Here is a 19,431-nt window from a genome sequence, read left to right on the forward strand (position 1 = left end):
GCCTACTGTACTGACCTTCTGACTCTGCTGCCGCTGTCGCCATTCGAGCTGAGCACTCCTCCCCACACTGGCTCTGTTCCGTACTGACAGGGCGTCCCTTCCTGAAAGGGGGCCCTTCCATCTCAAAGCCCCTCATCAGTGTCAGGCTTCCTGTTACTATCAATGACTGTCTCCCCAACCCTACTCCCCAAAAACCCATACTGTAAGTAGCCTATATGAAGAGAACTAAATAATCCTGCCTGTTACTCCCTTCCTTGGAGCCAGGACTTTGCCAACTGTCTGAAGAATCTTCTCTTCTGGAAGTGTATCTAAAACATTTTAAGAAGAGGTGTAGGATACAGGCTGTAAATGAGAAGAGGGGGAGATTCCTAGAAGCTGCCTGTCACAGGGTAAGGACTTGGGTTTGTGACCTTTGCAATAGTTCATACCCCAACTTTTGGCTCCTCCAGTCTGATCCCAAGTTTAGAGATCCTTGGCATCAGCCTACCTAGCAGCTCTTGCTACCTCCCTAGGAGAGTCCAAAGGCCACTGCTCTCTGCTGCCCCCTTCTGTCACCCAATCAGCCTGGGACCCACTAACTCCTCAAGTGGTGAGAATCAGGGACTGCCAGGTGGGCCTGCCTTCAGTTAGGGACTGGCCCCAGCACCAGAAAGGGCAACACAAGATTAAGCTAAAGAAAGAGACAGCCCAGTTTCTGGCTGGGGCCAAAGCTGACTTTCAGCCTGGAACTATCTCTGCTACAGCAGACTGTGGCTGGAGAGAAGACTTGGCCTTAAAGGGGAGAGATGGGAGCACACCCATAAGCATTTGCTTTCTGCCTTCCAAAGGCCTCTGGACTGATAAGTCCAGGAAAGACCAGAAAGTATGTAGCACACAGCCAACTGATGGAGAAGGTCTATGACAAACCGAGATATCTGGGAGATTTCCTTGGGATTTCCTCAGTGGCTACACCCAAGCCTTGGGGCACAAGTCTGGACTGGAGGGTGGGAGAGGGAATGTAAGGCCCCTGGTACCAAAAGTTCAAGATAAGTGACCTCTGGGCTATGGTCACCTTCAAGAAAGCACCCAAGCTCTTTCCTTACAGTGTCCACATCAAAGACCCCTTCATCCATCTCTCAGACATCTTGGGGTTTAAAAAAAAAAAAAAAGGCCCTTTCAAATGTGAAGTGCCCTGTCCAGCCCTGGGCTGACCCTTCACCAGGATGTGATCAGAAAACCTGAAGATCCTGGAGAAAAACTCCAGGGAGGGACCTTCATGCCTCACCCTGGACAGAAGGGAGAAGAGGTTCGAATTTTCAGCCTGGAGGATGGCTAGTCCCTAATTTGGGAACTGAAGGCCCTCCTGATTGTTGAAGCAGCCCTGCAGCAGAAAGGGCTGCCCAAAGAAAGGCATAAGCCCTAGAGAGTGGCTGACCCTAGAGCAGGAAACTGCAATAAGACAAGGGCTGGATTAGTGCATTATGACTTAGCTTATTTCAAATACTGAGCAGGACTTGCAGATTGAGACCAGGAGTGGGAAATTCTTCAAGGAGCCAGGGGCACTAAACTCAGCAGCATACCCCCACCCTAGGCAGTTCCCAGCTTCCTGGAAAGGACTGGATAAAGATGAATAGGAGCTTTGCATTGCGGGGAGTGGGGAAAGAAAGGAGTGATGGACAGGTATGGGATTAGGAGAGAAGGGGCTATAGCTGGAGGGTGGGATACAGAGGGTGTAGGAGTTGGACATGAGGGTGTTACTGAACCCAGGTAGGGAGTGGGGATGTTCCTCCAGGCCCAGGAAGGAGGCTGGAATTTGAGTAGAACAAAGATGTTCTTGAGTCTTGAGTCTAATGTCTTCAACAAGTCAGGGACTGTATCTGGAGACCTCCAGGTCCCTGCTGGCAAGAGGTTGGCATTCCTGGAACAGGACTAGGCAAAAACAGGAAGGTAAGATTTACTCGGCCTTTTACCTGTTTTGACAACAGCAACCTAGCACCAAAGAACTTTTATCTTCTTTATCTACCCCACCTTTCCTCTCTGTCTCATCATCCTGGGGAAAGCTGCCCAACCTCAGCATCTCCAAAGCACCCTTACACTCATATACCCATAGCCACATATTCACTCCTTGATTACTTGGTCAACCTCACAAAGTCATACTCATGATCAGACAACCATAGACAAAATTATAGAGCCCCAGTTTTACTCAAAGTCCCATTCCCACCCAGTTGTGTTTTCACAGTCATCTAATCACATGCAAATTCACACTAGCACACACACATTCTGATGGGGGAGTTGTGGGTGGGGTGGGAGCAGAGGACAAGCCAGCACCAACTTGCCTTCATCTTCTCCCCACTTCCTGCCCTGGCCTGCCTGTCTTATCAGGAGAAACTGATGGGAATGGGTCCCTAGAGCAGGCCCTTCTTGGAAAGCCATTCTCAGACAAGCTACTGAGGAACGTCATCCGGGTGGATGCTGAGGTGGTGTCTTGGCTGCGGCCAGCCACATTCAGAGAAACTGGGGGAAGGTATATGAGTGTGAATGTGTGGCTATGGGTATATGAGTGTGAATGTCTATCATTAGATGCCACTGTGGATGGCTGACTGTCCTTACTCACTGTTCCATCAGTCCCTATATCACACACTAATCCTTCCCCCAGCTTGGCTGCCCAGAGCTTAGGAGCCCATGGGAAATGGCAGTCCAAGATGAGGAAGGGGTCTGTGGCAACAGGCTAAGAATTAGGGCCCAGAAGTGTCACAGGATACGCAATACTTCTCCAACTGCCTCTGACTCACCTAGTGCCCCAGGTAAAAGACACCCAGATAAAAGGTAGGGGAGGAGGAGGAGAAAGAAGGAAGAATCTAGGCTGAGCAGTATGAAGGGACCCTCAACCTTCTGTAGCCTCCTGCTGCTGTCACTGCTCCTGGGCCCAGACCCTAGAGCAGGTAAGTACTTGGGGATATAGAAAGCTGGGGGTCTGGGTGAATGGAATGAAGTTGAAAAGACCCAGGAAATCCAGCCAAACCTCCAGCTGTCTGGCAGAGAGGTTCTTGGTCAGGATCACTCTGAACACGTGGCCCATTGCCTTCTAGCATCGATACTGCCACCCAGCACTAGCTGCTGTACTCAGCTCTACCGAAAGCCACTCTCAGACAAGCTACTGAGGAAGGTCATCCGGGTGGAACTGCAGGAGGCTGATGGGGACTGTCACCTCCAGGCTTTCATGTAAGCTCCCACCCCTGATACCCCTGACTCTAACCTCAGTCCCAATCCCTAATGCTGATCCTAACCCCAACCCTAACTGCTAATTCTGATGCCAACTCAGGTTTTCATCTGGTCCTTGCTCCTAACCCCTGGACACTAATCTCATCCCCAAGCTATGATCACAGCTTTGGACCTTTCTTTACCCAGACTTCACCTGGCTCGACGCAGCGTCTGCATCCACCCCCAGAATCGCAGCCTGTCTCGGTGGTTTGAGCACCAAGAGAGAAGGCTCTAGAGGACTCTGCCAAACCTAAACCTAGGGAGAATGGGCTGAAGCCCCCACTAGCAAAAATAATAAAGCAACATTGGATGATAATCTCTAAGTATAATCTCCAAGAACTTCCTTATTCTCTTTATTCACACCTGCACAATCCCTGAAATGGGAAAGGCCAACAGTCAAGGACCCACACACACTCCCCAGGCACCTATATACATGCATGCAGAGAATACATGTTCCCTGCCTCACAGACACATGGTCACACATGGACACAGACGTATACATTACACACGTTCCTTGAGCAGAACTCCAACTCTGGGGTGAAATCAGAGGTATAGGCAACTTTCAGCTGGCAATTTGAAATATAGGGTCTCAAAGAAATGGGCTCCAAACAGAACTTCCAGCTGATTCCCCAACCATAGTGGTCTACTGTCCTGCCTGGGTTCTATCTGTCCATCCATCCACACCAGCAAGACAGAATTATAGGTGGAATCCGCCGAAACCCTCCTGGGTCCTCTACAGGTTTGGAACTCCTAGAAGAAGCAGGAGGCAAATCAGGAGACACAGTAGGACTAGACCTTGGCCCAGATACCCTGAGAATGAGGGAGGTGACTCAGTTATAAGCTCAATACTCTGAAGATGAGTAGAGGAGCCCAGCTCTGAGAGAGCCTCTTCAACACCCTGAAGATAAGGGAATGGACCTAGAAGCAAATCAAGAATGAGGGAGGGGACGCTGGGGTATGGTGGCTCACACCTGTAATCCCAGCACTTTGGGAGGCCAAGGTGGTCTGATCACGAGGTCAAGAGATTGAGACCATCCTGGCCAACATGGTGAAACCCCATCTCTACTAAAAATACAAAAATTAGCTGGGCCTGGTGGCGCACGCTTGTAGTCCCAGCTACTCAGGAGGCTGAGACAGGAGAATTGCTTGAACCCAGGAGGCGGAGGTTGCAGTGAGCAGAGATCATGACACTAAATTCCTGGACAGCAGAGCAATACTCCGTCTCAAAAGGAAAAAAAAGAATGAGGGAAGGGACCCAGCACTGATCCAAGACACCTAGGAAAAAAAGGATGAATATCCAGCTCAGAGTCTAATACCCTGGAAGAGTATTAATACTAATGCCCTGGAGGGGAGTCCATCTAGGGTCCTCAGTACCCTGAGAGAAGGCGAAAAGACACACTTCTGAGCCCAGGGACTCAAGAATGAAAGGCCCAGCTCTCAGCCTAGACATCATTAAAATAAAGAGACCCAACTTGGATTCCCAGCATGTTTAAAATGACTAGGGCAGCCAGCTCTTAATCTGGACATTCAAAATAGGGGCATACATCTCCAAGTCCAAATCTCCTGGATGTCCTACCCACCTGGACGCCTGTCCACTGGAATCATTGGGGCTAAGAACCCAGGCTTCGCGGATCCATCCTTCCTGCTTTGTCTCAGCCTCAGCCTGGGGCATAGAAAGGCAGCTGTCTCTCCAACAATGTGGGGTATCTCAGTCTCCTCCAAAGGGTTTATTAGTAAAGGGTCAGGAGAGGAATCAGTTATAATCAGGTGAGGCATGGGGGATGGAGGTGTGGGGAGGTAGTTCCAGAATCAGATAGGTCCAGTGGGCAGTCATGAAGGGTGGAGATGAACGTGGTCTATGGGCATCAGAGCATTTGTGAGGATCAGAGGCTGAAGGATCAATGGCAGTCACTTACCAGAGCCCCAGTGCCAAGGCCCCAGCCACCAGTCCTAGGAAAGAAAGGACTCCCAAAGATGCCAGCACAGCTACCTGCTCTGTAGAGTCCCTGTGATCTGAGGGGGAGGGCCACATGTCACTGAGAGCAAGCCTGACCAAGCTCAGTGTCCCCTTTTCTCCAGGGTTTTCAGTCCTTTACACCTCTTGCCCATCTGCCCAAGCTCACCAAGTAGCTGAGGGTGTGGCTGAAGGGAGGGTCTTGGAGGAGCAGGGCTGTCCTCCTGAGGCTCCACCTCTGGCTGTGTGTGTAGCTGGTCCCCAGCTGGTACCTCCTTTGGTATAGTCCCTAAAGGAAGGCAAGTGTCCACACACTGGTAGGGGTGGGGTCCATGTCCTGCACTCAAGGCCAAGGCATAGGTTGGAAGTTAGGGTGCCTAGAAGGAGGAGACTGAAAGGGCATGGCCAGCTCCTAGGGAGCATGGCAAGCTCCAAGCTTGCAGAAGTGGAGCCTGTAACTGTAGGGGCGGAGGCCAAGGGGCAGGACTTAAGCTAAGACAGGGATGTAGGCAACCAAGGATAAAGCCTGGGACAGCAAAAGCGGTGCCTGCATGGGCAGTGCATGTGCCACCTGGCTGTCTTTGGAATCGGTTCAGCTAACTGATGTTTTGGGATGGAGCCTCTGCCCTTTTCTTTGGCTTTGTCTCTCACCAGTGCTCGGAGTTCCCCAGGCCTCAGGGCTCCAGGTGCTCCAGGTGCCAGCGTCCAGAAAGTCCCGGGCACTGACTCGTACGGCATGGGGCAGCCCAGCCACAGCATCTGTGATCACTTCCTCCAGTCCAGCTGGCTCCACCTGGGGATGAACATGGCTCATTGTTACCCAGCTTGTAAGTGCAGGGCCTACCTAGCCACGATCTGCAAAGAGCACCCCTTGCTTCAAGTCCTGTCCTAAAGCCTAGTGTAGCTGTCTAGGCCTCATGTTGGGTGTCTGGTGGGGTTGGGTCTACACCTAGTATTTGTAAGACGGCCGTAGTGATTACTTAAAGAGGCTGTGGCATCAGGCCTCTTTTAAATCTTTTCTGAACCAGATATTGAATGACCCTTTGGGCTTCTCTATGACTCAGTTTCTTCATGTGTAAAATCGGGGTGGATATACTTAAAATAATGTATGCAAAAAGTGTAGCCAGGTATCCCACAGGCAGGCAGCACTAAGTAAATATTAGTTATTATCTGATACTGCTGCTCCCCAGGCCTGATACCAGCCAATCTTTAAGATCTCCTGAGATACAAATTCACTGCTAACCTCAGCTAAGAATATGAGTGTTTGCAGGAATGTGCCTCTAGGTGAAAGGTACTCCTTTTCCTAAGAGTTATTTTTTAAAAGCCATTGCTGTCTTCCCACGGATGGGCTTTACATCATAGTTACAGCCCCACAGGACAGACACTCAGCCTGTCAGTCACCACTGCAACCCAGCACCAAGCCTGGCCCACAGGGAAGCACTGGGTCTTCAACGACCTGCCAGAACTGGGAAGCTACACAGAACACTCAGGATCATGAAATCAGAGACAGGACCCACAGTCACGCGTTGGGACGCATTCCAGGCCTCACCATGGACCAGGCTGGATGCTGCGCCGGACGGTACTGCAGCCGGAACTTGAGCAGGAAGTGAGGCTGGCGGGGCCAGGAGGCAGGGTATGTCCAGCTGGCTCGCAGGCGTCGGGGGTAACCTGGTACCGACTCTACCTGCAGGCCCTGGGGTGGGTCAGGGCGCACTGAGGGCATCAAGACACAAAGTCAGGGTAGACTATGGGTCTCCATCACTTCCTCACCACTTCCCAAGGTGTGTGTTTAAAGGAGCCTTAGCCGAACACTCCTGAGAGGGGAGGGGAAATCTTAAACTTGATCACCTATTAGGCTCAGACGGGTCATCTGTATTATGAAATGGGCTGAGGCTGGGTGTGCTGGCTCACGCCTGTAATCCCAGCACTTTGGAAGGCTGAGGCGGGAGGATTGCTTGATGCCAGGAGTTTGAGACCAGCATGGGCAACACAACAAAACCCTGTCTCTGCAAAAAAATTAAAAAATTAGCAAGACATGGTGGCAAGTGCCTATAATGTCAGCTTCTTGAGAGGCTGAGGTGAGGGGATAGCTCGAGCCCAGGAGTTGGAGGCTGCAGTGAACCAAGATCACACCACTGCACTTTATCCAGCTTGGGCACAAAGTGAGACCCTATCTCAACAGAAAAAGGAAAAAAGAAACCAGCTGAGATCTGTGGGTGGGCTTTTGAAATGTCTGTTGAGTGAATAAAAGAGCAATTCTTCTTTTCATCCATGGAAGGTGAGTTGGCCCAAATTCCAGCTAGAGTTTTAGTGTCCCATTCCCACTCACAGACCAAGGAAGGAGGGGCCAGCAAGGGAGGACATAACCTAAAGCTACATTCAGTACAGGGCCCAGGGTAGGGAGTCGGCCCTGAGGCTAGGCAGCCACAGGCAGTGTGGGCAGCAGCAGCCTCTAGAGTGTGTGCTGTGTGGTAGTGGAGAGATCTAAGTCCATTTTGGGGTCTCTGTGATGGGGGTCTGGGGAAGGTCTACAGGTGGGTACTCACAGATGCTCTGCAAGCTCACATCCAGCAGGCGTGTGCTGGCACCCAGTGGGTTCATCTCAGTCACATTAATTCGGTACTGGCTCCAGAACTCAGCCCCATGGACCACACAGCGGGCAGCCCCTAGGGGGTCCTGTGGGCATGGCCAGGGCCCTGGAGATGGACTCCTCCTAGAAGGGAGGACATGGTCTTGGGCTTTGAAAATACCTATTGTGGGACCCAGCTGGAGCCCCGACACGCTCCCTTATGTCCTACCTCTGGCTATCAGCTCCTAGGACTGTCTTCTTCCTGGTGAAAAGGGGGCCATCTGAAGTCAGGAAGGAAAAGAGGGCCTTCTGCCCTCTCTGTGGTTTTCCTCAGAACCTACCTCCCTGCCTCCCACACCCACATTATACCAGCATAACCAAATGTGTAGGCATCCACACCCGATCACACACACACCTGTAGGAGGTGAGGTAGCGGGTGGGTAAACCACTGATCTGGCTGGGACTCCAAGTGCAAGAGAAGTTCTCGTAGTCGGCTGCTTGGCAGGAGACAACAGGGCGGGCTGGGGGGTCTAAAGGCAGAGGGTACAGCTGGAGACTGAGCAGTACTCAGGTCTTCCTGGTCCCAGAGGGCTTACTCAGGTCCCATACTCCCTCAGGATCCCCATGTACCATCACTGCCATCCCCCTCAACTCACAGCCCAGCTGCAGGATCACTGTGCCCCCAAGGGTACCATCCAGGGTCCGGCAGATGTAGGTGCCCTCATCAGTGCTGTCTGCCTGGGCCAGGACCAGTTCATGCCCTAGCCCAGAGTCAGGTCCCTGGAGCAGCCTTGGCTCCCCATCCCGAAACCAGGACACTGGGTCCCTGAAAGTAAGATGAGGTGACGACGGACAAACACAAGACATCAAGCATAAATCAAACAATGCCACAGTTCTCTATTGGCTTGTTTTTTGATACGGAGTCTCACTTTGTCGCCAGGCTAGAGTACAGTGGTGTGATCTCAGCTCACCGCAACCACTGACTCCCTGGTTCAAGCGATTCTCCTGCCTCAGCCTCCCAAGTAGCTGAGACTACAGGCAAACATCACCACACCCAGCTAATTTTTTTATTTTTAGTAGAGATGGGGTTTCACCATGTGGCCAGGATGGTCTCAATCTCCTGACCTTGTGATCTGCCCACCTCGATCTCCCAAAGTGCTGGGATTACAGGTGTGAGCCACCATGCCCAGCCTCCATTGGCTTCTAACTGCATTTACAATAGAACCCAAATTCCTTTTATTGGCTTTCAAAGCTCTTTGTGAGCTAGCCCTTGCCTTCCTTTCCCTCTTCACCTCCTATCTCTCTCCTGCTCACCCACTGCACTCGAGCTACATTGGTCTTTTTTCTAGTCCTCCGGGTACTGAGCTCATTCCCACCTCAGGGCATTTGCACTAGCTGTTCCCTCTGCCAGGAAGAGTTATACCTTAATGTGCATGTGTGGCTGCCTCCTTCATAACCTTCAGAAATCAGCTTCAATATCACCTCCTCAGAGAGACCTTTCCTAACTACCAGTTAAAAAGTAACCACAAGCCAGGCATGGTGGCTCACGCCTGTAATCCCAACACTATAGGAGGCTGAGGTGGGTAGATTACTTGAGGTCAGGAGTTCAAGACCAGCCTGGCCAAAACGGTGAAACCCCGTCTCTACTAAAAACACAAAAAAATCAGCCACCTGTGCTGGGGCGCACCTATAATCCCAGCTACTTGGGAGGCTGAAGCAAGAGAATCACTTGAACCCATGAGGCAGAGGTTGCAGTGAGCCCGGACTGCACCACTGCCCTCCAGCCTGGGCAATAGAGTGAGACTCTGTCTCAAAAAAAAAAAGTAACCACTCAGTTGTCCTCTTCCACATCCTTCTCTTTGGCTTTTCTGCCCTGCAGGTATTACTACCTGGCAAGATTCTCCTTTGCTTATTGTCTTCCCCACTAAAATGTAAGCTCCTTGAGGGCAGGCTCCTTGCCAGGCGTTAGCACTGCTGTATCCCAGAGCCTAGAATAGACCAGGTGCTTGGCAGGTGCTCAAAACATACTGGCTGAATTTTCTGTTGAATAAGGATGGTTGGAGGTTTAGGACAGAGAGCGATGAGGATTACGGACAGGGCAGGCAAGGATGGGAGGGGCGGGACATGAGCACTGGGCAGAGCCAAGTAAGGGTCATGAATGTCAGACCAACAGGCAGGTGGGTCACTTACCCGGCAATTACTCCAGGACAACATAGCTTCACGGACCTGCCCAGCTGCCCATACTGGACCCCTGTGGAGGGTACTTCTGAGGTGAGGTTCTTCCTTTACCCCCCTCCCCACTTTGTGAGAGTGACAGGTAAGAAGCAGACTGTTAAAACCTGAATCGGGGGTGGGGGGGTGCTCACTGGATCAAAGCATTATGTTATAATCTGGAGAAAGAGGTCAGAGAACAGGGTAGAGAGGGGACCCAGGTTGGATGACAGGGGCAGGGGTGGGGTCACAAGTTAAGCATGGGAAGGGGCCACAGTGACAGTGGCAAGTCACAAGTCAGAACTGGGGGGTCATAGAGCAGGATTCTTCTCACCTGGGGGGCCCCAGGCCTGGGGGCAGGGGGAGGAGGCAGACACCAGGGCTGTAGCCACGGCCACCAGGACCCTGCTCAGCCCTGAGCAACTGCTGCTCATCTGTGGGGAGAGGTAGAGTCAGAAATACCCTACCCCTGAAATGGGAGGCTAAAGCCTGGCTCCTCCTCTCCAAAACAGGCTTCCTAGAAGGAAAACTGATGTACCAAGTAGGGTAGGGCTGTGAGAAATCACTGGGGGAACTGACCTGAGATCCCCTTTCCCACTGTATAACCAGTGCTTCACATGTACACACACACACAAACACACACACACCCTCACACCCTCCATCTCAGTCCTGGGCTTAGGGCCCAGAACAAAAGCCGGAGGCAAAAAACTATGCCAGCAACTCCCCCCTCCACTACCCTTGGCACCCACCCCTGGCACCAAGCACTGGCACCAACTCAGCCACTCCAGTTAACCCCTCAGGTCCAGCTGTTGGGAATTCTGCTATTTACCCCCACCTGGTCCAGGGCTTATCACTGCCTCTGATTACCTGGGCAGACCTTATCACCCTGGGGGAAGGCTGTCATCGTGGATCTGAACCCATCCTGCACTCCCACCCTGAGGTCTATCCCTGCTCCAGCTGCCAGGCTTCTCGCCTGAACCTGGCTCCTTGCTCTGGCTACTTGGGCCACTCGGCTGGGCCTGGCTCTGACACTTTGTTGGTCTCCAGTCTGTGAAGCTGGATGGGGCTAGGGTGCAGGCTGGGGCTGTGGAGTTAAGCAGATCCAGATGCCCTGGCTGCTGCCAGAGGCTGGGGGGGCGGGCGAGGAGCCAGCAGATGGAGATGGAGACAGGGTGGCGGGGAGGCAAGGGGAGGGAAGGGGATGGGAGGCTGAGAGGAACCGGGAGCCTGCAGGGACTGGGGCCTGGCATGGGGGCAGCACCAAGAGATACTCACAGATCAGGACTAGGAGGTGATGTGGGCTTAGTGTGGGGAGGACTGGGTTGGGGTCAGGAGCAACTCTAACTGTGTCCATATGGTGTCAAAAAGCTAACTGTGTCTATATGGTGGGGTGGGGGATGCTATGAGAGAGAGATTCTGGACAAGGGGGAGCAGGAGGAGGAAGGCAGTGGTGAAGTGGATCGAGAATGAAGGAGCAGGCGGGGAAAGGGCTCTGAGTACAAGACCAGAAGAGGAAGAGTGCGGACCCTTCAGGCATAGGAGTAAAGCAGAGCAGGGCCTCCACGTGTCTGTATGTCTGAGTGTATCCAGTTGGCTCACCCCTGGACCCCAGCCACACTTATCCTGCTTAGTTAGCCCCACCCTACCTTGGTGATCCCAGCAGCAGAATGTCCATGGCCTTCAGGACTTCCTCTCACCAGCTACAGACCCCGTCTCCTGCTCCACTCAGTTCTGGGACCCCAGAGCCATCCCCTCCTTCCCTTTCCCTGCCCCGCCCCCTCTAAGCCTCAGCCACCCCTAGCCAGGCCCCCTCCCCCCTCCTGCCTTCTCCCTCCTTCCCTCCCACCCCAGGCCCTAGAAAGGGAAGAGGCCTCCCCCAAGTCTGGAAAGGAAGCCACAGACACAGCCAAGGCCAGCAAGAGAGAAAGGAGGGTGGCTAATACTTATGTCCCTGTCAGTGAGAGATGCCCTGTGTTTTCACACAGCCAAACATAGTCATATTAACACATGGACTCACAAGGCACAGTTAACAAAAGGACATGCCTTTGAACACACATGGATACAATCAAATGAAAAATCAGATACAAACTCACCCTCTTTTCATTCCTCACCAAATGTTTCCTTAGGGCACAACTGGCTGTGCTTCCAGGGGAAGGGAGGCCCTAGGTTGGGGGATATAAGGAGAGGCCAGAGTCCAGTTCCCCATCCCCTGGAAGTTCCAGCCATTTCTCACCTCCCCCTCCACTCTTTGGGCCCCAGCACCAGGAAATGCCTTTGGTCCCTTGGTGCCAGATACACAAGGCCCACAGTTACTCTCACACTCACACTCTCTCACATATAGTCACTCACATTCACACAGACACAGCCACACAGCCTCGGACTCAGACACACACATATTCACACAGTCACACACACACACAGCCCCTATCAGTGTTCACAGGACCGCCTAAAAGCAACTCATCATGGTCTAAGCCCCATCTCCCAGGGAGCTCTTAGCAGTGGCAGACCCATCTCATCACAGGCCCCCAACTAGCCAAAAAGATCAAGATCAGCAGGGAAGGCAGGCACAGGGGCACAGGGAGAGACAGAGGGCAGGAGAGGCAGAACTGGAAATGCACTCACACAGAGAGATTTGGGGGAGAGGGGACAAAACTGAAGAGACACACAGAATTCTCTAGTAAGAGCAATAGGGAGAGAAAACGGCATGTGAGGGAAACTGAGCCAAGCAGGGAAACAGAAAATAAGGAGTAGTAGACCTAGTGCTGGGGATTCTTGAGCAGAGGAAGAAGGAGGGGAAGCCACGTGTGTTGTGGGTGTGTCTGTCCATGCTGGACACTTAAGAGAAAGGTCAGTCCCATGGGCTCCTGAAGTAGGTCCCCCAATATGTGAATACAGCTGTACTCTCACGCCGTCTAAGGACCCAGGACACACACAGTCAGAAACCTCATTTTTGCTCTGCTACTGCTGAAGTCACACATTGGCACACACAAACCCAGCCACCAACTCTCACACTGGCAGACATGGCATCAAACCCCACAGAGACCTTCCCAAAACACTTTCCCTAATGTGATCACAGTCCCTCTCACACACACAACCCCATCACACCAAAAATGTGCACTGACTGATAAACACATAATCCCACACTTGCACAGCCACATGCAGACCCAGCTTCATGCACACTGACACATGCAGTCACACTAGCACCAAGTGACACTCAGAATTGCACACAATGATACTGTCACACAGACACAGCCTCACAGGCACACACACACACTGACAGTCGTCAGTCACTCTGGGCCTTTCAAATCATACATCACCCTGCCCCGCCCACTCCTGGCAAGACTGGCGTCTACACCAGGCCTTACCTTCCGCCGCCGCTGCAGCCAGCGCCCTCTGCCCTCGCCCTCTGCCCCGGCCTCTACTCCCTCCCGCCCTGCGCCCCTGCAGTGGGGGCGGCTCCGCCCAGGCACCAATGGAAAGAGAGGGGTGAAATAGGGGGGGCTCCTGGCCCATTGGAGACTCCAACTGCCAATCACCTCCACCCCCACCTCCGCCGGACACTTCCTGTCCCGTCCCGGACTGTAGAGGCCGCCTGGGACAGAGTCTAGCTGGATTCCCGGGTCTCCGCCTGAAGGCCTATCCACCCTGGGACAGCAGGACTGGAAGCAAGAGCCACTGGCTAGGTGACTGGAGAAGCTGAAGGTGCCCCCGCCTTCAGATAAGATAAGGAACAAGGAGGGCTGTTTAGGGCAGTGGTTCTCAAACTTTGTTGGATATTGTGGTTTGAAAACTGCAAAACCCCACCCCATACCAATTAAATCAGAATCTCTGGAGGTTGGACCTAGGCATCAGTATTGTTTAAAACTTCCCAGATGATTCCAAAATGCACCCAAATCAGAGGTGTAAGGTGTGTCAAGTGTATGTGTGCCTCAAGAAACCAGCCACCCACCCAGGGTTCTCATCTGTTCCCCAGTCACCAGTAGCTCGAGGGAAATGGGTGCATACTATGTCTATCAGATCTTCCAGACCAGGGCAACACTCCTGAGTTCCAGGTACTTCCCCTCCAGAATCTCAGGGAAGAAAGACCCTGGCCTGGAAGGCAGGCAGCCAAGGTTCTTCTGGGTCAGATTCAGTCACTGTCCAGTCTTAGTGTGATTTCCCCACCCACAGGCTTGGTTCCACTTGGAAAAGAATGAAGGCAGAAATCATTCTGGCCATCCCTGCATCATTCACAATCCCTGCCTTCACCTGAAAATTTGGAGGACACCAGATGACATCAGGTCTTCTGTGTTGCATGGACTGTTGTTCCCAGTGTTGCCAGGGAAACAGGTTCAGAGGGGACAGAATAGACCCCAGGTCACTCTGAGAGCCATAGCTTCCTTCCAGGCCCTAGGGTTCCTAACTCCAGCAGTCCCTTCCCTGTCGGAGCTGTTTCTGTTTGTGCAGTGATTGGAGCACAAGGGCAGCAGAAGTATACGGTGCCCGCACATGTGAGAGTCTAGAGGAGCCAAGGACACAAAGCCAAGTACACACTCCCTACATGCTCCCTACCCACCCCTTTAGCCCCTGTGGGCTGGAGCAGAGCCAAGTTGCAGCCACTCACAAAGCCAGGGTTCTGGCCAACAGCCCAGGGTTTGGCCACTGACCACTTCGACCACGATCCAGCTCACCCGCTCCGTCAAACCCTCAGGCCCAGGCTTGGAGCTGACACTCTAGGGGTGGTGGCAAAGGGGACTCTAGCCTTCCCAAAGCCTCAGCCACAACCAAGAACACAATTTTAAAACAGTTTCCTAAACTGGGAATGCTGTCATTACACCAAGAGTAGGAGAATCTATAGGCTAGATGTAATACTGAATATTAATTTTGTTCAGAGATTTGGGGTAGAATTTTTGCATCAAGATTTTACATATCTGTAGAAAAAGTAAAGTTGTAGCTGGAGCTATGCCTTCAGCTTTTAACCCTAGATCCCTAAAGGTTCACACTCCTCTGATATTAGAGTATGTGACTGAAGTTTGAGATGCACAATTTTATTAATGCTATATCTGCCCAAATTCCAGGACAGGATTCAAGGCCCTGTGGTCAGGCGATGGTTGCTGTCTCCCTCTCCTTCTGCCCCAGGCGGTAATGAACCTCAGGAAGTGCCCTTAGTCTCTCCGCAGCCTGGAAAAGGGACAGGGAGCAAGTAAGGAGGATAAGGGCTGGGCTGCCAAGAATGGTGGTATGGACTTCTTGTTGTTGTTGTTGTTGTTTTTTGAGACAGGGTCTTGCTCTGTTGCCCAGGCTGCAATGCAGTGATGCCATGATCATGGCTCACTGCAGCCTCAAACTCCTGGGCCCAAGTAATCCTCCTATCTCAGCCTCCCAGGTAACTGGGACCACAGTATATGCCACCAACCTGGGTAACTTTAAAAAATTTTTTTGTAGAGACAGGGTCTTCCTATGTTGCTAGGCTTCTGGGCTCAAGCAATCCTCCCATCTTGACCTCCCAAAGTGCCGGGATTAAGGCATGAGCCAAAGCACCTAGTCGGTGTTATGGAGTTCTGGGTACTCAGGAAACACTTCACTGGATATTATAGTTTGAAATATGAATATGAAATATGAATCCCACAGGCCCACTCCCAGATTGGGAGGCTGGTGATAAGGACTGCTGGAGCCACCAGGGGATGAAAGAGTTGAGCAGCTCCTCAGTCCCAAGGAATGCCCAGGATGTTATGGGAGTTATCAGGGTCATGACTGTTGGGATCCCTAGAGAAAGCAGAAGAGAAAGGGAACCTAAGGACCATATCCTCCTTCCAGGCCCTAGGGCTCCTAACTTTGGCAGTCCCTTCCCTGCCAGAGCTGTTTTCTGCCTTGTGCAATGATTGGAGCGCAAGGGCAACAGAAGTATCTAGTGCCTACACATACTGTATGTAAGCATCTGGAGAAGCCAGACTGCTCTGAGTCCTGACCTGCTCAGGGGTGAGGTCCCTCTGAGCCTGAGCAAGCATTTCGTAGCCAACCATGAATTTCCGGACAGTGGCAGAGCGCAGGAGCGGAGGGTAGTAATGAGCGTGCAGCTGCCAGTGCTCCCAGTTGGCCCCGGCTTCTGATCCTGTGGGAGCCCCTGACAGAAAGAAGAGAAACAGTTGGGGAAGAGAGGCTTTTTTCAGTTCTCCAGCTTAGCCCCTAAGCCCAAACCCAGCCAGGTACCTGAAAACCACATCTCCCAGGATCCCCTGCCTGAGAAGAGCTGGCAGGAAATTAGAAAGCACATTGGAGACACAGTTTCACCAAGTTTGCTGCTCCAACCTCAGTCCCAGCATCTCTGCTCTGGCCACTTCCCCCAGCAACTGTTTCAAGTCTCGCTCATTTGGGAATGTAGTTCACTAAGCCAGGCCCCAGGAGCCCAAAAATGGTGTTGGGACTAGATATAGGTACTTGAAAAGCCTCACCATGCCAGCCCATGGAGTAGGGAAAGGACGTCTCAAATAGGTTGTCATACTTGGTCAAGAGCTTCTTCATGATGGAGGCTAGATCTGGAATCAGAGCCTGACTCTCAGCCTGGGGTCTAGACGCTGACCCTACCGGGAGCAACCCCCACCCAGTGCCTAGCCCCAGGGTCCTAGTTGGGAGACTGACCATCACGCTCTGCAGGGGTCAGCTCAGGTAGCCGTCGCACATGCCGACGGGGCAGCAGCAGTGTCTGGTAGGGCCACGTTGCCCAGAAGGGGACCAGCACTAACCAGTGCTCACTGGTTAGGACCAGACGTTCCTAAGCAGACAGAATGGATAGGAAGTCACCAAGGTGACATAGGGACCAGGGTGGGGTCAGCAAATAGGCAGGGGAAGCAGAAGAAAAGAATGTGCTCAGGATCTGATGGCTTCTCACCACCTCCACCATTAACCACCTGAGTCTAAGTCACCATCCTCTTTTCTTCACATTACTGGATTATTGCTAAGGCCTCCTAGCAAGTCTTTCTGCTAGTTCCCCTCTAGCTTTCTTCTTTACACACCTCTCTCGCGTGGGGTAAGAAAGCTAGGGACTCCTTGGGGACAGAGGGCTTGGCTCTCTCCCACCTTCCTGAGTAGCTCCTGGCGGCTATACTCCAGTAGCAGGGGCTCTCCATGCTGACTCTTATAGGCCTGCTGAGATCGCTCCTCACGCTGGGCAATATCTGGCAGGAAACTGCTGGCCCACACCTGTCAGGGGGCAAAAGCAGAGAAGAGCAGGCAGTTCCTTTACCTCCAAGCCTCCACGTCATTTGCATATATCCTTTGTCCTGTCCACAGTGCTGGCTCAGACTCAGCCAAGAAACCAACCAGAGCCCCTGACACCCTTACCTGGCAGTGGGGGTGGGGGTTGGAACAGCCCATCATGGCGCCTTTGTTTTCAAAGATCTATCAGGTAGGGATAGGGAGCTTTGTTAGCCAAAAGACACCAAGTCAACCCCCTCCTGACCACACCCTGTGGAAACAAATGTTACTCCCCAGAACCAAAGTTTCATCACCCCCTCCCTGCCCATCCAGGGGAAGGGGCAACCTTACAAACCTGCACCCAAGGGTACTGGGCACCCAGCTCCTCTGTGACTGAGGCCCATGCATCGACAACAGCCCGAATCTCAGGGACCGACATGAGTGGCAGCGTCACATCCGACCAGGGGTGGAAGCACATGACCTTACTGGGTGGTGAGGGGGAAAAAGAAAACCGAGAGGTAGGGCTTGGCTGTGCTATGGGCAGGGCCCAACCCCAATGCTGAGTCTCCAACCCTGGTTTGAAAGTTATAAGAGGGGAAATCCATAGTTACCAGACTCCTCGAGCAGCCTTTGCTTGGAAAAGGGGATGATCGCTGGGTCCTGAGATAAAGGAGCATCACTCTCTGCAGCAGAAGACCCCCAAGAGGTCTAGCTGCCCTCCTCCCAACAGCAGTTGGAGCCAGGTTACCTGGACTGGGGGCATCAGGCTGCAGAGCTGGGAAGTCGTTGTCAAACAGGAAGGTGCTATTGTAGTGGGGATTCACCTACTGACAAAGATGGGCTAGAAGCATTCACCGCCCCATACCACCAGTTACCTGATGGGCTTCAAAGACTGAACAGGCTACAAGGGAGTAGGGAAGGCCCACTCTAGGAGACAAAAAGGCTTGATGGGATAGGACCCAGAAGGAGGTTCACTGTCCCTGTGGGTGGAGGATAGCTCTAAGGAGGGAACTAATCCCTGTGGCCCAGCCTGCAGATGCAGGGCTTTACAGGCTTACCTCTCCATTGGCTCGGGTGGCCCCGGGACACAGAGGGTTGAGGGGGTCATGGCGGGGCACTGTCTTCAGAAGCTGGGGTTCCACTTGACCCTGCCAGGGACGCTTCATGCGGTGAGCAGACACCAGCACCCACTCATCCTGCAGCGGGTTGTAGCGGATATGCTGATGGTCTGGGGGCACACAGTCAAGATCAGTCCGCAAAACTCTCTTATTTATTTATTTATTTATTGAGACGAAGTCTCACTCTGTCGCCCAGGCTGGAGTGCAGTGGCTTGATCTCGGCCCACTGCAACCTCCACCTCCCAGGTTCAAGCGATTCTCCTGCCTCAACCTCCCGAGTAGCTGAGACTACAGATACGTGCCACCACACCCGCCTAATTTTTGTATTTTTTTAGGAGAGACAGGGTTTCACCATATTGGCCAGGCTGCTCTCGAACTCCTGACCCCGTGATCCGCCCGCCTCGGCCTTCTAAAGTGCTGGCATTACAGGCGTGAGCCACCGCGCCCGGCCGCAAAGCTCTCGAGCTCCCTCTCTCCTGGGTCTCACCCACCAGCAGGCCCAAGCTCGGCAGCGCCCTCTCCGCCCTGTCCCGCTCCAGAGCTAGAGGCCTAGGATTGGACCTTCCCAGCGCCAACTGGCCTGCAGCCTGTACACTGGCGACTGTTCGCCTTGTCTGTCTGGCTCGGAATGAGCGTTCCAACCTTCGGTGGGGGCAAGAACTTCCTAAAGAAGCAGAGGGCTAGGCTCTGCGCCCTAGCGAGTCCCGGCCGCGGTACGGTTACCGCTTGGTCGGAAGGTTGCTGCTGCGGTGTCCGCCTCTGACGCCTGCTGGCGCTGCTCAGGACCGGTTCCGCTGCGCGACATGAGGACACCGGGGGATCCGCTGGAAAGTCTGCAGGGCGGTGTCTTACCCTTCGCTTTCTCCGTCTCTACCGCCCCGCCCCGCACCGCCCCCGATGATTGGCTAGCCGCCAGCACGTGACTAACTGGGTGGGCTGCCGGGCCACCTGGGGGCGGGGCTCAGAGCAACTCTGAACCCTGGGGGACGGCATTGACGATCCCACTCCACCCAGTGCTGGAGCCGCTACACTGGAAGAATCTCTGTGAAAGCTGCTTACTGCAGAATCCTTGGGCTCCAGGACGCCTACAGGACTTGCTTGCTGCAGTAATTCATTTGATCTTTCATTCAGCAAATATTTACTGAGCATCTACCATGTGCTAGGCA

The 19,431-nt window shown here is 53.0% G+C and overlaps 3 protein-coding genes across 10 annotated transcripts; 1 reads left to right on the forward strand and 2 right to left on the reverse strand.

The window, feature by feature from the left end:
• Positions 1 to 32: 32 nt before the first annotated feature.
• CCL27 (C-C motif chemokine ligand 27) lies at positions 33 to 3,666 on the forward strand. The gene is made up of 3 exons (XM_032299877.1): positions 33 to 2,921; positions 3,069 to 3,201; positions 3,388 to 3,666. Exons 1-3 carry the CDS (start codon positions 2,852 to 2,854, stop codon positions 3,473 to 3,475), a joined length of 291 nt encoding a protein of 96 aa, XP_032155768.1. The 5' UTR covers positions 33 to 2,851; the 3' UTR covers positions 3,476 to 3,666.
• Positions 3,559 to 14,518, reverse strand: IL11RA (interleukin 11 receptor subunit alpha). Of its 4 annotated transcripts, XM_032299866.1 has the most exons (15): positions 13,980 to 14,072; positions 13,511 to 13,686; positions 12,068 to 12,136; positions 10,309 to 10,408; positions 9,954 to 10,014; positions 8,420 to 8,589; positions 8,179 to 8,293; positions 7,993 to 8,025; positions 7,741 to 7,907; positions 6,744 to 6,907; positions 5,846 to 5,987; positions 5,364 to 5,483; positions 5,157 to 5,253; positions 4,821 to 4,903; positions 3,559 to 3,990 (listed from the first exon to the last, which is right to left on the reverse strand). In XM_032299866.1, the coding sequence occupies exons 4-15, from the start codon at positions 10,406 to 10,408 to the stop codon at positions 3,974 to 3,976; spliced, it is 1,269 nt and encodes a 422-aa protein (XP_032155757.1). In that variant the 5' UTR covers positions 12,068 to 12,136; positions 13,511 to 13,686; positions 13,980 to 14,072; the 3' UTR covers positions 3,559 to 3,973. The 4 variants fall into 4 exon arrangements, with proteins under 4 accessions (XP_032155757.1, XP_032155755.1, XP_032155756.1 ...); XM_032299864.1 differs by lacking the exons at positions 13,511 to 13,686; positions 13,980 to 14,072 and adding an exon at positions 13,340 to 13,432; XM_032299863.1 differs by having other exon boundaries at positions 3,561 to 3,990; positions 13,511 to 14,518.
• A 462-nt stretch (positions 14,519 to 14,980) lies between these two features.
• GALT (galactose-1-phosphate uridylyltransferase) lies at positions 14,981 to 19,328 on the reverse strand. 5 transcript variants are annotated; one of them, XM_032299867.1, is made up of 11 exons: positions 18,989 to 19,328; positions 18,206 to 18,375; positions 17,896 to 17,971; positions 17,759 to 17,807; positions 17,503 to 17,632; positions 17,295 to 17,351; positions 17,031 to 17,153; positions 16,593 to 16,725; positions 16,406 to 16,489; positions 15,923 to 16,077; positions 14,981 to 15,134 (listed from the first exon to the last, which is right to left on the reverse strand). In XM_032299867.1, exons 1-11 carry the CDS (start codon positions 19,068 to 19,070, stop codon positions 15,054 to 15,056), a joined length of 1,140 nt encoding a protein of 379 aa, XP_032155758.1. In that variant the 5' UTR covers positions 19,071 to 19,328; the 3' UTR covers positions 14,981 to 15,053. The 5 variants fall into 5 exon arrangements, 4 of the variants coding, with proteins under 4 accessions (XP_032155758.1, XP_032155760.1, XP_032155759.1 ...); XM_032299869.1 differs by having other exon boundaries at positions 18,206 to 18,343; positions 18,989 to 19,132; XM_032299868.1 differs by having other exon boundaries at positions 18,908 to 19,031.
• Positions 19,329 to 19,431: the final 103 nt, after the last annotated feature.

This window comes from Sapajus apella, unplaced genomic scaffold (genome assembly GCF_009761245.1).
Source record: "Sapajus apella isolate SASKATOON/1434 unplaced genomic scaffold, GSC_monkey_1.0 scaffold42, whole genome shotgun sequence".
Classification (NCBI taxonomy): domain Eukaryota; kingdom Metazoa; phylum Chordata; class Mammalia; order Primates; family Cebidae; genus Sapajus; species Sapajus apella.